Source organism: Impatiens glandulifera, chromosome 3 (assembly GCF_907164915.1).
Source record: "Impatiens glandulifera chromosome 3, dImpGla2.1, whole genome shotgun sequence".
NCBI lineage: Eukaryota > Viridiplantae > Streptophyta > Magnoliopsida > Ericales > Balsaminaceae > Impatiens > Impatiens glandulifera.
This window is the reverse complement of record NC_061864.1, coordinates 18,893,598-18,910,337: the sequence shown is the minus strand read 5'-3', so window position 1 is coordinate 18,910,337 and position 16,740 is coordinate 18,893,598. Positions and strand designations below refer to the sequence as shown.

The window sequence follows — 16,740 nt, the reverse complement described above, 5'->3', positions numbered from 1 at the left end:
GCAAAAGAATAAAGTATTTTGAATAAATATTTATGTTACTATATTATTTTATTTTTTTATGATATGATTTTTTTTGTTCATGGATTTTGGGATAATAATAATTAATATTATAATTTGAATTTAAAAGTTTTTTTTATGAGTTTTTACAAAGAATCTTCACAATAATTGATGAATAGAATATGTTTTATTATTTAAAAATATATTTCTTTTAATTTTGGATATATATGTCAACTAGTGGAGTTTGCAAATATTAGCAGCTCTAACTGACCAATTTCAAAACGTTTTTTATTTGTGTGTTTATTTTTATTTTTATATTATTTACTTGTTATTATTTTATTTATATAAATATAAGTTCACGGGTCATCTTTACATAGAGAGAAAAGTTGAACATTCAATTAATTGAATTAAATAAGAATTTGACTGGATCTTACCATTCATTAGAATTAGCATAAATTCCTTACATTTTACATGTTTATCTATAAATATTTTAAATAAAATAAATATTATTTAAATTTAATTATATAAAAAAATTTACTATTTATAAATTTTTACAATTTTAAATTAAAATTTATACTTACAATATAAAAATAAATTATTATTTATTAAAATAAATAAACTTATATAATTAATTTTTTGTTAGTAATATTTATTAATTTTATATTTAATTATAAACATAAATAATAATAATAATATAGCTAATATTATTTTTAAAAACTTTTACAGAAAATAATTTTAGTTCAACTCTCAATTTTAATTAAAATTTAAAACACTCCCTCAAAATTACTGAGTAATACAACTCAAATTAGAGTGTCTTAACCACAATCAAACAAGAAATAATTTAATCATTTAAACAAAATTCTTTATTTGAACTATTATTTATTTATTTTACTATATGACACAAAAAAAATCAAAATAATTTATTTTATTATTTATTCCAACTTAAAACTTTTTTTAAATATATGAGGATTAACATGAAAGCATAGAATAAAAATAAAATAGCACAAATAAAGCACAACAATCATAATTAAAGTAATATTAATAGAGATTTACATACAGTAAGTTCTCCATTGGGTGAAGAAGAGGAAGAAGAACATTACACTTCCACAAGGTGTTTTTTTTTAACCCAATGTTGTTAATTAACAGTTGTCTAAGACATATGCCATCATTTTTGTGTGAGCAAAATGATGGCTAAAGAAGGAGAAAAAAAAGAGAGATAGAGATACATACCGATAATTTCAAGTCAACAACATTTTCCGAAAGAGTCACTAGTAATAAGTGCCCTCCGGGGGCTGGGCAGCCTTTCGGTTGTGTGGGGACACCATTTCTTTCCGTAGCTGAGTAAGTATGTCTTCCATGGAGTAATCGCGTTGCCAGTTTCCCAATAATCCAAACTTCTTTGGTTCAACCTGTGTTTGATGTAGGTTATTTTCAAATCAATCCAATTTGTTTTTAAAACATTTTAACCGTCATTCAAAATTTGAAGCAAATGCCTAGCAAATGGTTGAAGAAACAAATAAAAATGGATATACAGAAGTTCAACTAGAAAATGCTACTTTTATAGAGGAAAAATGAAAGACGTGAAAATACTATAGAGAATTGTTTAGAGATATTACCACCCCAGTATCATGATTCACGCAGTTCATATTCACACGTGAATGGAAACGAACAATTGGAGGCTTCTCGGGATAATCCTTGTCACAGAAAAGCTTCAGTTGATAGATTCGTCCTTCATGAACAGTCTGAAATCAAATAAAGAAGAGAATGGAAGAAATGATATCAGAAAATGTTTCCAGACCATATAGATATTGTCCTGCTATATGAATATGATAGTAGTTTACAATTTCAATTCAAGAAAAAGCCATCAATCATATAATTGATACATCAGTCACTTAGTTCAAGACTCTTACCACCTCAACAGGGTGATTATCACTTTCAACTATTTGTCATCATGTTAATGTCATGTGAGAACCATTGATATTGAACAATGTTTGTTATACAATTCTAGACCCAAATGAAAAACTTAATTTCTGTCAGATATCTCATTTGGATCCACATCCAAATGAGATGAGATTTGGAAACAGAGACATAATAAAAAATCTGTATTGCCGATTTCTCATGGGATTCAAATCAAGAAACAAAAAGTGTTTCCATCCCTTGATCCTACTACAATTAATTGTCTTTTTATATCATCGCAAACTTTGGTATGGGTCCAATTGGTTGGAAGCTAAATATATTTTGAAATCACATAAAATTCAGCTTTCTTCATCATCCTTTCTCTTTAAAAAAATTGTTTACAAAGTTTGTACTACCTGTCCATGAATTAGGGTACATCTTAGTTAAACTTATCCCTCACTCATGTATATTTATTGTAACACTCTTTTTATCCTGTATAAGAATGTTTGTTTGCAGCAAATAAAAATTAAAAATTAAAGACTACACCCATTTTGATCACCAAAAATAGGTAAGTATAATGAAAGGCCATTAACTTTACCACTATAAAAGCACCAGTTCACCAGAAATAGATTAATGGTCTTTTCCATGTAAAGAAGATCCACATCTATGAATGTTCATAGGACCTTGATCTTTTACAGAACCAAATTAAATGTTTGCATTCCATATAAAATGTTTAGAAGGAGAACTTACATTATGTGGTCCAAGTACTGTACCAGTCCAAGAACGCATGTAAATGTCATCAGCATCATCCATTCCATAACTAACTGAACCATCTCCAATACCCTTTTCCCCACGTTCAAGTTCCTCAAGCAATCTAAAGTTTCGAGGAACTAAAAAAAAAATGAACAGAAACCCTTAGCACTTAGAAATTTGTTTATCAAGCACAACTAAAGCACATGAGAGGGAATCAATCCCAGTCATGATATAGTGAAATTAATAACAAAAACTGAAAATCCCTTTAAGGAATACATTCCTGAAATTTGTTTGGATCATTTCAGTATTAAAACCTCTAGCTAAGAAAGGATAAAAACTTGAAGTGACACAACTAGCCACCCAAAACAAACAATTTCAAGATTGACCCATGATCGGGGCAGGAATAGCCATTACACACTCCAATGCTTCTTTTTTCTATGTTAAAACTTGTATTTCAACAATTAATGTCAGTTTGTATTCCTTGGTGTAACCCAAATTTCATTTTAGTATGGCACAAGAAGAGTTGACCAACAACAACAAGAAGAAGAAAGAAAAATAGATTCTTCATCTATTAACACATTAGAAAAAACATTACAGAAAGAGAGAAAATCTGGAGGCAGTCAAGTTATTGTGAAAGAAACAGATTGATAGATAGAGAATCATTTAAAGATGGGTTTTGCTTAAGAAGATAAACCCTGAAGAAATGAAAGAAAGTGAAAGATTGATCGGGGGTAAAGGAAGAAGAATAGTAGAATTAGGGTTTGGTTAGAAAAGATTAAAGGTGGAGAATTTGAAGAAGGGAAATCTTACCGACAACGCTGGATCCAGCTGAACCGATCGTCATGGAGATTAAGCAATCAAGGAAAGGAAAGGAAAGGAAAGGAAGAAGGCCCAGATGAAGTAATCAATCAATTGAAGGAAGGCAGGCAGGCGGGCAGCTTCAGATGGGAAGAGAGATAAAATCAATCTTCCAACGCGACTTCCAATAAATGGAGGAAGAAGAAGCATATGATATCTTGACACTTGACATGGGTCCTATTTTATTTTATTTCATTTCTTTATAAAATAAAGAAATCATTTTTTTATATATAATTAAGATGTATATTTAAATTCGATAATTCGATTCTTATTACAAGTATTTAAATTGAAATAAGATTATGATGATGGGCAGGAATGATTTTAACATCTTAAAGTTCAAGAAAAATAATAATAATAAATAAACAAATAAGAGAATAAAGAGAAAAAGAAGTTATGACAGAAAAAAAATATATATTATTTAAGCTTTTACATTTTATTTTTTTTACTAAAAATTTCTTAATTTTTTTATTTTAAGATCCTAACCGATTAGAAATTAAAATCCATCCCGGACTATAATTAGTCAATTCGAACTCGAAACAAATTGGACAGATTTTCCCACTTTAACCTCAGATCGGGATGGATTAGCAAAAACCCAAAAGACGTTCGTAGGGGAATGGGATCGGGATCAAGTGGAATAGGGTCGGCCTTAAAAAATTTAGAATTTTCATTTGATCTTGAGTTCAAAGTTTAAACTTCACCAAAAACAAATTTTTTATCAATTTTTAATACTAGAACTAGGGCAATAGAAAAAATAAACTTTTATTTTTATCGGGTCTAGGGCAGTCCAAAACTCGGGACCTCTGAATGGATTGACAAAAACCCAAAAGACGTTTTTTATTGAGACGGGATAGTACTTATTTGACTTGATACAATTTTTGTGTCGGATACATAAAATTGCAATAATGTATCCGTATATATGTATATATTTGAAAAAATATGTTTTATTAGAACTCAGTATAAAAATAAAGTAATTTTTTTTCCACCTAAACTAATTAAATCTTAGTCTAACTAGCCTAAATATAAAAAATATCCTTTATCTAAAGATACAATTGGAGTGACATAAAGTGAAAAATAAAAAATTATTATTCTTTTTAATTTAGTAATTATATTTTATTTAAAAATTTAATAAATTTGAATTATTTTTAACAAAAAATAAAGTAATTTAATTAATTAGATGTTATGTAATCCTTGTTAGTGCTAATAAAATAGTTTGACCCTACAAAGGCCTTACCATAGGGTTGGCCCTGATATAGATAAAGGAGTTGAACAAAAAAAAAACAATAATGATATAAAATAAGAGAGATTACTACATAATTTTATTATTATTTAAAGTAGAAAAGGAGTTAATAGAGTTCCAGCCAACACACTCCTCCAATGGGAACTGGGTAAATAAGTCATTTAGAATGTAAAACACATATTATTGCAATCTAATTTTACTCATTCTAAACATTACATCTGCTAATAAGAAGAAGTTCACAGCAAGTTTTATTAAAACTCAAGATCGATTCATTCATTCATTCCCTCGCCTTTCCTTTCTGACGGCTGCTGTTCCCAGTCTCGATCAGATAACAAATCATCGAATCGACATCATCTCCGAATATGCTATATGCCTCCATAGCCTGCATGTAACTGAAACCCATTGACAATACCATCTGCACACTGCTGCTAAGCACCTTAGCTGCTGTTTCACTTCCAGATGACCCTAATTTCAGAAATTAAATCAATTTAACCAAATCTGCACTAATCGGAATAAAGGTACTCAAGAACTTTTAGTAACAAACATAATCTACTTGGAACAAAGTAACAATCGCCAATTCCAAAATTTAGTTTTTTGCAAACTGGAGCTTGTTTCATCTATCATTTCAATTATCAAATCACTTAATTCATCTATTTTAGTAATTTAACCCAAATAATCCAAAACAACATTTTGATTTCATAACCAAAAAAGGCCACATCAAACTAGCTCAAGATAGCACAACCCTCAACCGTCATGCCCCATTTTAAATCAAAGTGTTTTTAGTGGGAATTGAACTTCTCTTAACTAAGAAGACTCATTCGTTCTAAAATGAGTTACTATGCAGTGAATGAGGAATATTGATCCTTCATTGATTGGATTTGAAGAATGAAGAAACAAAAGTGATGTCCTCCTTTTTCTTCTAATAAAAAGTTACCTCTTAAAACCCACTAAGGTAGCTCAAGTGACAAGAGTTTACCTAAGAGACCAAAAGTTTCAAGTTCAATTTCTATTAAAAGTCTTAAGTTGAAACGGAGGTCATTTCTGTGGAGGGCCGTGTTAAATTCCTGAACTTTCAAAAGAAAAATGTTTGACCTCTTAAAAAATCAAAAACAAAGTGCTTACTACAAAATTATTTGTTGATGTTTAGTTACATTTAGTGTTTCTGAAACATTTATTACTAATTATTTTCCTTTTTCTGGGAAAAAACATAAGTGTGTACTATTAAGAAGGATAACATACTAGCACCACCGGAGGACGATGGTTCTGCACCAGGAGTAGAAGACTGTCTCCAGTTCGATTGTTGGTTGAACTTATCACTTGTAAGATACTCAGCCCGAGAAGCTTCCATTACCATACGCTCCATCTCCTTCTCTGTAAGCTCAAGATCCGAGTAGAATCGTCCTTCTGCCAGAAGTGCCTTTCCAATTGGAAAACAACATTAAACAAAGTTAGTTACTTGTTTTTTTTTGTCTTACACGAATGTATACATGTTTTGTATATAGCCAGATTTACATTATCAATCTGTTGGTCTTGTTGTGCTTTGATAGCAGCTTTCACTTGATCCCTATCAATGTTTCTCTGCACAAGGAAGAAAAACACTGGGATTATGAGTCATCATCATCAACATTTTACAATCTTCCTATAGTTATTTGGATTTATATATCATCAAACACTAGATGAATTAAATCATTCAAATCATGAAACAAAATATTCTTACTTAATCTTTTATAAAGTTCTAAAATATTAAATCCAAAGGATATTTTAGACATAAAATAACACAAAATAATTCACTTTTTCATCAAAATGACCAACATTAAGCCAGCTCTATGTCTATTTTCTAGAAGCTAGATTATACCACAAATTCATAAATTCATTGGTTATTTCTAATCTACAATACTCGATCAAATTACCAGACAAAGATAAAGATGGTGGATATGAAACAAAAGAAAATATGGCATGTCAGTAATAGTATTACCCCTTGTAGAGAGCTAAAGCCAAGCCCAGCACCAATAGCCAGCCTTCGAGGATCAACAAGTGAATTGTAATGATTCCCAGAATGGAAACTAAGTCGAATAGGTGGTACATCTGTATTATAGCTTCCATGAAATATGTTGATAGGTTCTGAATTATCCGAAATCAAAAGAGCAATCTGAGTACAAGCTAAGAAGAACTTGTTGTGGATACAAGCTTCTAAAGAAAAAAAACAAAGGACCTGTACTATAGCAGTAAATGTGAATGGGTCGGTTATACATTTCAGCCAATGCTTGGATCTCGATATTGTTTCCATAAACCTGCATCAATCACATGAATATGCATACAACTTAGAAAATGAAGGAAACAATAACCCATATCCAAACCATGCCATAATAACATTGCAGAAAGATGAAGTTTCTAAGAAGCCAACATAAAGAACTAAATCTGCAAACACTTACTCAAGGACTCAAGTTTGAGGCTTGTTTGATCTGGGTGTATTTCAAGATAACCTGATTTATTTTTTATGAAAAATATATATATTGTTTTTTGAGAAAGTATATTATTTGGGTCAAAAGACAAAAGTATCCTTAGTATTTAGCATTCAAATTGTCATAAATATAAAATAATATTATTTTAGTTTTTTTGGATTAAATCCAAATAAACTACAAATCAAACAACGTTTAAACATAAAACCACGTGGAAGTAAATGTCGTGGAAAATACACGCTCCCGAAGTAGCTACATTTTAAACGATATTAGAAGGAAATTCGAAAATACCTTATTCCTTCTTTTCCTCTGAATATAAGATGTAAAACCTTCTGTCATAAATTGAGAGAAGTGGTCTCTTTCTTGCTCCTGTTTGAAATAGAACAAAGCTACGTTACATCTGTGGTAATAAACATCAATACATAATCACTGTCAATATCAATGAAACAAGATAGTTGGAATTTCACGATGCAACAGTTGGAGAAGCCCTGAAAAAACAAGAATGAGAGCGCGAGCACAGAAGCATGAAAACTAGGACAAAATGTAACTATTAGCCACTTCAAAAGATTGATGGCACAGAATTTTTAACACGTGTAAGTTATGTTTTTAGGTATTATCCATCAAAAGTGATCCATAACCTAGTAAAATCCTAAAGTCATTAAACAATCTAGTTAGTCAGCCTAAAGTGAATATGCCCAGTTCAGAACATTTTCACAGATCAAAGAAGAGAAGTTTGAAAATTTGTGCATAATACACCTGTACCAGAAATATATGCAGCTTCCATGTATACTATGGTTTTAAAATGAAATTCTCATTTTTCAAAATAAAACTCCAGAAATATACAAGCTTGGTAACACGAAATTTCCAATATATATCTGTTATTCATCACCTGCAGAATCACAGGCTTGTGATCTATAATTAAACAATCATATTTTTCTTTCTTTTTCTGGACAAGTTTTTCTGCTTTGGGGATCCAATTATATGAACAATTCCTTTTAGATTTCTCTTTAATGTAATCAGATCTTACAACTCAATGCTTTTCTTTTGTTGGACATATTTAAAAAGCAACACTATAGAATCAGAAAAAACATGATTGTAACTTATTACTATATGCAATTCAGCAGTCACAAATACAGTAATAAATTGTGTGCAAATAATACAACTTAAGATGCAAATGAGCCATAGAGCAGTTATGATTTGGATGGTTTAGTTTTTGAATATGTCTATCATTGAGCATAATGTGAAAGTTAAAAAAAAGGAAACTGAGTTAAGATCACTAGAAAACAAGAAATGAGTGTTGATTAATGCCTGATTATGATTACACCAGAGAATGACGTTTAATTAATCTAAATTATGTCAATCTACTACTTCCGATTTGCTATTAATACTATTGTCATGTCCATGTGTCACCCCAGGATTGGCTTCTATAAGAATCCAGGGAACGGCCTTCCTTTACTTTTTTGTGGTTGGATCCATTTAATCATTTAATGTATACCCTACAAGCTTGTAACAAAAATATTATAATATTAATCATATCTGCAACTAATGTACTAGCTAGAATAAAAGCCTTGCAGTCTTTAGATCCATGTAAACTATCATAGCCATATAGGGCCATGAGAAACCATTTGTCGTTTATTGATATAACTGTTGAGGCATTGGTCTACTTTCTGGTTACACGTGTATACCAACAAACTAGTTTTAAACGAAGCAGAAGGATAAAAATGGGTTGCAGATTCTGAAAGTGACCTTACCATGTAATCGATGCACATTTGTCTAACCAAATCATGAAGTTCAGAATCCCCATAAACCTGATCAGCAACAGCACGAAAAAGACAATTTCCATCCTCTAGCATTCTCCTTAATTCAAACCCCTTCACACGCCTGATATCAATTTCAAATTGGCGCTCTCTCTCCTAAATCCAGAAAATCACAATATAGAAAGAAATTATATGCTTACGAACCAAATCTAGGCCTTGTTTGATGAATCAATCCGCTTCATCAGCCAAAACATCAACAACCACCCTTAATTAATTTTTTTATAACATTTTAAATATTTCATACAAAGGATGTTTTAGTCATTTAACCCAAATAATCCACTTTTTCGTCAAACAAGATTTTTTTTTTTTAAAATGGGGGTAATTTAAAAACAATAAAATCAAACAAGTTCATGGATGAACTATTGTCAACTGAAGAATTGTGAGTTCCTATGCAAATTAAAGACAATGGTGGAGCTTACAGTATCATTATATGAGGACACAAAGCAAGGCCCTTGCTCGTCAGCACTATTATAACCCTCATTTTCGCAATGGGATCTTGGGGAAGATGGCCTGGAGCCATTTGGCGAAGACCTTGCTGAAACAACTGGCCATGCAGTTGCTCTTCTTGACGATCCACTCCTTTGGGAATTTAAAGTACCACTCATGCCCAACCTGGCACTTGTATTGACTGGAGAAAGTTTTGGAGGAGGAACTGGAGGAGGAGGCGGATATGAGGTACTGCTTGTAATCTGCACAGGGACATTACTGACGCCCACATCTTCCTCATTTATTTGCAGTCCATAACCTTCTTTCATCACTTCCCTGGTATTCAAATTCAAATCATCATCCCTAATCTTCTCGGATTCAACAGGTCCATCATCAGAAGAATCTTGGGGATAGGTTATCAAACAAATATCATCAGTTTTAGCAACTTGATCTGCATTCATGCAAGGATCCTCAGAAGAGTCATCTAGACATGGCCGTTGTTGTACTTCCTCTTCAATTTGATCATCTTTCAGAGAAGGTAACGGAGTAGTTGTTGAAGAGGAGGGCAACTGATGCTGTACTGGAGTAGTTGATGAAGAAGGCAAAGAAGAATTGGGTAATGATCCTGTCCTGTTTGGGTTAGACGAAGATGATGAGCTTGAAGAAGACCCTCTCTGAACCAAAATTCGGGTCATCTTGTTTTCACCTTCAGCTTGACCCCAAATCACTCCCCAAAATCAAAGGTGCAAAGTCCGATTCTTGATCTTATCACGCGTCCTAGCTTTAGGAACAGCCACGCCAATTCCAAGGCTGAAAGATTCTGACCAACACTTTACAATCTTCTTATCAAAAATCAATTTCTGCATTCCCCCGATAATTCTCATCAGACCTTGACCTACAAGTTCTAAACAACAATCCTCTTAAATACTCTAAATTTAACCCCAAAAAACCAACATCTTCGACAGGAGGCTGCCGCAACCTATAATCATCACACACACACGCATTCAAAACAAAACTATACGAAAAGCTAGATGAAGAATAAGAATCCCAAATTAACCTTCGAAACCAGGTAAAGCATAAGACAACCCAAATACGCAAAGATCGAAGCAATTGGAATCCTAACATAAAAAAAGATAAATGACAACGCGGGAGTTGAGAAGCTCACCTGAGTAGTAACAGTTGTATGATGAGTACCTGTAAATCTCAGGCAAGGTGAGTTTATTATTATATCAGAGAAATTGATTAAGAAACAAAGCCTAGAATGGGTTGTATAGAAAAGAGGAGAAGAAATGGATACGATGATGGATGAAAGCAGAAAGAGAACACACACGCGTGTATGCGTAATCGCAGTGTTAGAAGAAGAGGGCAAAATGGAATGAAAACGAGGGAGAGAGAGAGAGAGAAAGCAAGATTCCACTTCTTCTCTTTTCTATGTTAAATTGGGTCTGTCTTGTCTGGTTTCAGCAATGGAATGGAATGGAGGGCTTAAACCGCTTCTTCACAAATCAACAAAAACACAGATTGGGTCGGGATTTCGCCCTAGCCCCTCTCCCCTCATCATGGGTCTGGTTTTGACCAACGAAAGGCCTTTCTTTTTATAGCCGTACACAATTATTCAATACCATTCTTTTTTTTTATTATTAAAAAACTTTGGAAAAATCTCTAATTTTTAAGTGATTTTTTCCTTAAATACAGTATAAAATTAACTGATAGATCTTAGATTATTTTGATTCATTTTAATTTAATAAATCAAACTTTATTATTGTGTTATTTTGATAATTTATTGAATTATTTTAATATTTTTATTAAATTAATTTTTCATAAAATAAAATATTTAATGAAAAATTAAAAGGTTATGGTATTTAATAGAAAATTATTTATTTATATTTAAAGTATAAATTATTTTAATTGATGAACTATTTAGAGAAAATATACCGAGATATTTAAATAAATCGTATCAAATATATATATTTATTTTATAATATAACACTATATAATGATATTTTTCTTTTTTTAGAAATATAATAGAATTATACTTGTTTGGCAAATATAATCTGCCTCACAATATTCAATCGAAAATGTTCCGGTTTGAATTTTTTTTGGGGTTCAACTGGAATGAGGGTGATTGGTCTCCCGTCCCAATTTCATCTATATTTTATATGGAACACATATATTTATTTATTCTTCATATTTTATAAAAGATTTAGGTTTATCTTTTATAATAATATAAAATTTTAATATATATTATAATTTTTATATAATTTTTTAAAATATAATATAAACGGTGTTCCGCATAAATTCCCCGAAAATGAATGGTAGTAAAAAATCCTTAAAATAAAACGTGGCGAGATGATAAATACATGGCATGCACCGATCTGCCCCATTGTCATTTTATTTAAAGTTATAAATATATGATTAATCCTTCCTCCAATTTTTTATATGAATTATCTTATTTTGGCGATTTTTCTCAATTTGATCATAGCTGTAAATCTCTAAAATTTACAAATTTTAAAATTATTATTTTGAATAAATAAAATTAAAATAATTAAAATCAAAGTCAATAGCATAATTAAAATTAAGTGAGATTAATTATTGTAATAATTAAATCATAATTAATTAAAAATAATAGCCAAAGAAAATAAATAAAAATAATATATGATAAATGTTGTACTCATTTTGTCTCAAATTAATTTTAGAAAAATCAAGGGAAATTAAGATAAATAATTTAGGATAAATGTTGTATTCATTATATCCCAAATAAGTTATTTGTTAAGCCCCAAAAATTAAAAAAAAAATTAAAAAAAAATTGACAAAATAAATGTCATATTTATTAAAAATGTTTTGTAGGTTAAAAATAAAACCAAATGGATAAAAGAAAAATCAATTTTATACAAACTCTTAAGCTGAAAATGGAGTGTGATCTGTTACCGCTGAAATCAGTAGGATTCGGTGCAGCAGATCCTACGGCCATCGGATGAGTGCGGAAAGCTCATCCTGTATTTCACGTGGTCGCCCACTGCAACAAAAGCGAGGCACTTCAGCGCAGCACAGGATTAAAAGACGGACGCCTCCAACGACGTCAGCCCAGACGCGCGCGTATCTCTCATCGTCAAAGGAGCGTTAGCGGAACGCCCAACGTCTGCGCTTAGGCTAAAAAAGACTTCGTTTCAGCCCTTCCTCAGCGCTCAAACACGGGAGAAAGAAACGACGTCGTCTTGTCTAGTTTGTCTACTTTCGTGACGATGAACTATATAAGAACAGTTTCATCTTTGATTTTTCAAAGATGGAATTTTGTTGTTTCTCCACCTTTTGACTTCGTTCAAAAGGTGAAATGATCATCTACTCTGGTGATCATTTCCCATACGCTTAGGAGCATAATCACGGCATATACCAACAACTATCGGGAGAACAGCCAAAACACCATCAATGGTTGTTTGACCAAATCCGATCCACTTGGTCGATGAACCGACTTTAGGAGGTTATAAAAAGCCTCCTCTAGGAAAATCGAAGGCAAGATATCCACTCTCAAGTCCTCAATCAAGCTTCGGAAAAAATCCACCATTGAAGAAGCTTTCAAGCTTTCTAAAAATTTGTAATTTTCGTGTAAGGCTATAAAGATTTGATTCAGTCATCTAATGAGCTTCCAATCATACTGTAATTCAGTTTACCAATTTGAATTGAAATTTGTATATTTCAGTTTTGATAGTTTCATATACTGCTTGGTTATCCGATTTCTTGATTGGAAAACGATCATAGGATCATCTGTTTAAACAAAATTCAATCAATCGACTTTAAATCAATCCCAAATTTGATTTTGAAATTTTCGAAATCGTGTTTTCTATTCTTGAGTTATTGCTCAAGAACAATAACCTATAAAGTTGTCTAACATGTTTCTAATGATATTGGAAACCTATTTGGACCAGTTCCAATCAATCCCGATCATGTTTGATAAAAAAACTAATTTTTTTATATAAAAAAAAATTAATTCTTAAATTGGTCAAAATTAATAGTTAGTGTTCATTTTTGGTTTCATTTAACCATATAAAGCATAAGAAAGTTATTGACAAGCTCCTTACGCTTCATTAAAGTCTAAAACCAGAAACACGTTTTTTAGTAGCAAAACTGTTTGGTTTAATGAGACATCATCCCGATTGAATGATACATCGGGATGATGTTCTAAATGATCATATAAACTATATGAAGCTTCACATGACCTTATATCAAGGGATCTAGGCCTCAAACAAAATCATCAAACATGTAGTTTGATGTTCTTGAGGACCGAGAAACCTAGCTCAGGTCTAGCTAAGACCGAGAATCCTTCACACCCATGACCGATGAATGTTAGCCCAAGGATAAGCTAGGACCGAGCATCCTTAACACCTAGGACAGAAGAAAGTTAACACAAGGTTAACCCATGATCGAGTGTTCTTTATACCAAGGACTAAGGAAAGTTAGTTAACCTAGGACCGAAGAAAGTTAACACGAGGTTAACCCATGATCGAGTGTTCTTTATACCAAGGACTAAAGAAAGTTAGCTAACCTAGGACCGAGAATTCTCGCACTCGACTAAGGATTCTCACATCGACTAAGAGCTACATGCACCTAGGACCGACAACTCTCGCACCGACCGAGAGCTACCTACACCTAGTACCAGTGACTTCTACATCCGACCGAGGGACTTCAACACCCCGACCAAGAATCCCCGCACCTCGACCGATGGGTTTCGACCGAAGACCGAGGGTTTAGCCCCATGCCAATGAAATAAGGACCGAGAGTACCAGTCCTAAGATCTGTTTGGTTTCATTTTTATTATTTCAAAATTATTTTTATAATTTTGAAACCCTAAACCATTTCTTAAAAAAAAATGGGTCCGAAATATTTTTAAGAATATTTTAAAAAATATATATTTTGATAAGGGTTTGTTTAGGATTTATTTTTAAATCTTAATGCCTTAAACTTATATTTTTCTGGTACATTCCTCATCAATTATCGTCATTTTTTACAATTTTTAAAACAAAAAAACTTGTGAAAACTTAGGATCTTAAAAATAATTGGTTAAAATAAAATAGTACATAACCAATTTTCAAAAGCAAAAATTTTATAAAGTAGAGACCATTTTTTAACGGGTACAAAGGATATAACGCAAAATCTTTTCTCGAGTATCACAAAACTACGAACCAAAAAGATACTCGGATTAAAAATACGTTTGTATACGTATAATTATAATTTTTATTTATTTTAAACTGAAAATTAATTGTTGATTCTTTGTCAAATAATTTTTTTAATTAATTTAAAATAGATTCCTTTAAATCAAATTTTAATTTGATTATTTTAAATCTAAAAGATGATTTAAAATTTGATAAAAAAAATTAATTATTGTTATAATTAATTTCAAAATCCATGATATATTTTTATAATTTTTTTAAAATAATGTTTTATTAAAAAAGATTTTTGACACATGTATATTAAAAAAATTCGAACTTCGAGTTTTTATTGTAATAAGGGTTTTCGGAGTTATAATACTTGACACAATTATATATATAATATCACATATATATTTATTTAAGTTTTTATTGTAATAAGTGCTTTTCGGAGTTATAGTTGACACAATTATATATATAATATCACCTATATATTTATTTATCATTCCTATTTTAAAATTGATTTTTAAATTTATTTATAATAATATGAATTTATAATATATATTCTTTTATATAATTGTTTTTTTTTTTTTTTTTTTTTTTTGAGAATATGATATAATTCCTGAAATTAAATAGAACTGAACTCTAATTGTCATTCATAACTTTAAGACATTTTTAAATGAAAATTAAATCCGAATTTAAGTAAACATAACTTTTGATACTTTTTTTAATCTTTTAACAAGAGTATTAAAATAAAACAAAGAGTACATACCATGTTGTAAAATATAATTACATAATAAAAACACAACAAACCGGATATATTAACAAACAAACACACACACAACATAAGAAAGAAAATAAACACAAAGTCATACCACTTGTCTTAATAATTTAAATTAATGCCTCCTGAGAGCAACAGCGGAAAGGATGACGAGCAGGATGAGGAGAAATGCAGCAATGAAAGAAGCGACAACGGCTCCACTTATGCGTTGGCAAAAATCGTCAAATTGTTGGCAAATCGCGATCCAATTAGCACTCGGATTTCCATTGTGAGCCAAGTATACAATAGCTCCGGCCGCCGCCGCCGCCGCCGTCGTTAGAGACACCATAACCTGCATGAATGCATGCAGTTAATTGATTAATATTAATACTATACTTTTGTTGTCTAATTGATTGATTATTAATTAATACTACTTACGATGTCGAGGATGAGGAGAAGTAGACGGATTCCGGTCAAATGAGGGCGAACGATTCCGACGATAGAAAAAGCCAATGAGAGAACCAGATACCCACTTGTTGCTGCATTTGCAATCACAAAGAACCTGCGTTTGCGTTTGCGTTTTAATTAATTAAATCATTCATTTATTCATTAAAAGGAATAATTATTTGTACGTACGTGAAGGCGGGGAGATCGTCGTAGCTGGCTTGAAATTGAAAGAACTGAGTGAAGAAAGGGAGAGTTTGATCGGTGGTTCCCATTGTGACGGCAGCCGCTAATGAAGCAGCGATGGCGCTAAGCCTTAAGATGAAATCGAAGATTCCAACGCCTCTCTTCCATCCTCCACCGCCGCCGCGTTCTAGCTTGATTGATTTCGTCGTCGTTTCCGGGATTCTGATCGTTGTTTCACCTGAATGATCACTGCTCTTTTTTCCCTCCATTAATGAGTCTGTCTGTAAATTAATTAAAGATGAGAGATCTTTCTTGATTGATTGTAGATTAAGCTTGAAGAAGATACTTTGACGATTTAATTAACGGCTATTTATACACACACAAAAAGAAAAAGAGATCAGATGGTGGAGTTAGCAAGTAAAAGAGGAGTCGTTGTCACTTGCTCCATTCTCATATTCCATTATATATATATGGTCTCTGCATAAAAAACAATGAAAAAGAAAATAGCCACATCATTTTTTACTAAAATAATATTAGTTAATCATTCAACTTTTCAAAACATAATAATATATAATCCTCTGAGTGTTTAGTAAAAATAATTCAAATTGTTATTGTAAGGATGTTTATGTATTTGTTTGATTAATTATTTTAAAATTAGTTTACAAACCTATTGAATATGAATTATTTGAATTGCATAAGTTTGGATATTCAAAAAATTATCATATTATAAGGCCAAATTTAAATTTATTATAAAAATACGACACAA

At 31.3% G+C, this 16,740-nt stretch overlaps 3 protein-coding genes across 8 annotated transcripts; all 3 read right to left on the bottom strand.

The window, feature by feature from the left end:
- Nucleotides 1-1,005: 1,005 nt before the first annotated feature.
- LOC124930792 (ubiquitin-conjugating enzyme E2 variant 1C-like) lies at nucleotides 1,006-3,633 on the bottom strand. The gene is made up of 4 exons (XM_047471148.1): nucleotides 3,457-3,633; nucleotides 2,644-2,783; nucleotides 1,614-1,739; nucleotides 1,006-1,406 (listed from the first exon to the last, which is right to left on the bottom strand). The coding sequence occupies exons 1-4, from the start codon at nucleotides 3,488-3,490 to the stop codon at nucleotides 1,266-1,268; spliced, it is 441 nt and encodes a 146-aa protein (XP_047327104.1). The 5' UTR covers nucleotides 3,491-3,633; the 3' UTR covers nucleotides 1,006-1,265.
- A 1,271-nt stretch (nucleotides 3,634-4,904) lies between these two features.
- LOC124929248 (OVARIAN TUMOR DOMAIN-containing deubiquitinating enzyme 6) lies at nucleotides 4,905-10,981 on the bottom strand. 6 transcript variants are annotated; one of them, XM_047469551.1, is made up of 9 exons: nucleotides 10,609-10,981; nucleotides 9,437-10,422; nucleotides 8,952-9,113; nucleotides 7,492-7,569; nucleotides 6,954-7,032; nucleotides 6,717-6,862; nucleotides 6,254-6,319; nucleotides 5,981-6,158; nucleotides 4,905-5,206 (listed from the first exon to the last, which is right to left on the bottom strand). In XM_047469551.1, exons 2-9 carry the CDS (start codon nucleotides 10,136-10,138, stop codon nucleotides 5,019-5,021), a joined length of 1,599 nt encoding a protein of 532 aa, XP_047325507.1. In that variant the 5' UTR covers nucleotides 10,139-10,422; nucleotides 10,609-10,981; the 3' UTR covers nucleotides 4,905-5,018. The 6 variants fall into 6 exon arrangements, with proteins under 6 accessions (XP_047325507.1, XP_047325508.1, XP_047325510.1 ...); XM_047469552.1 differs by having other exon boundaries at nucleotides 9,437-10,347; XM_047469554.1 differs by having other exon boundaries at nucleotides 9,437-10,338.
- A 4,499-nt stretch (nucleotides 10,982-15,480) lies between these two features.
- On the bottom strand, nucleotides 15,481-16,243 carry LOC124929916 (casparian strip membrane protein 3-like). The gene is made up of 3 exons (XM_047470297.1): nucleotides 15,981-16,243; nucleotides 15,783-15,906; nucleotides 15,481-15,696 (listed from the first exon to the last, which is right to left on the bottom strand). Exons 1-3 carry the CDS (start codon nucleotides 16,241-16,243, stop codon nucleotides 15,481-15,483), a joined length of 603 nt encoding a protein of 200 aa, XP_047326253.1.
- Between the last annotated feature and the right edge of the window lie 497 nt (nucleotides 16,244-16,740).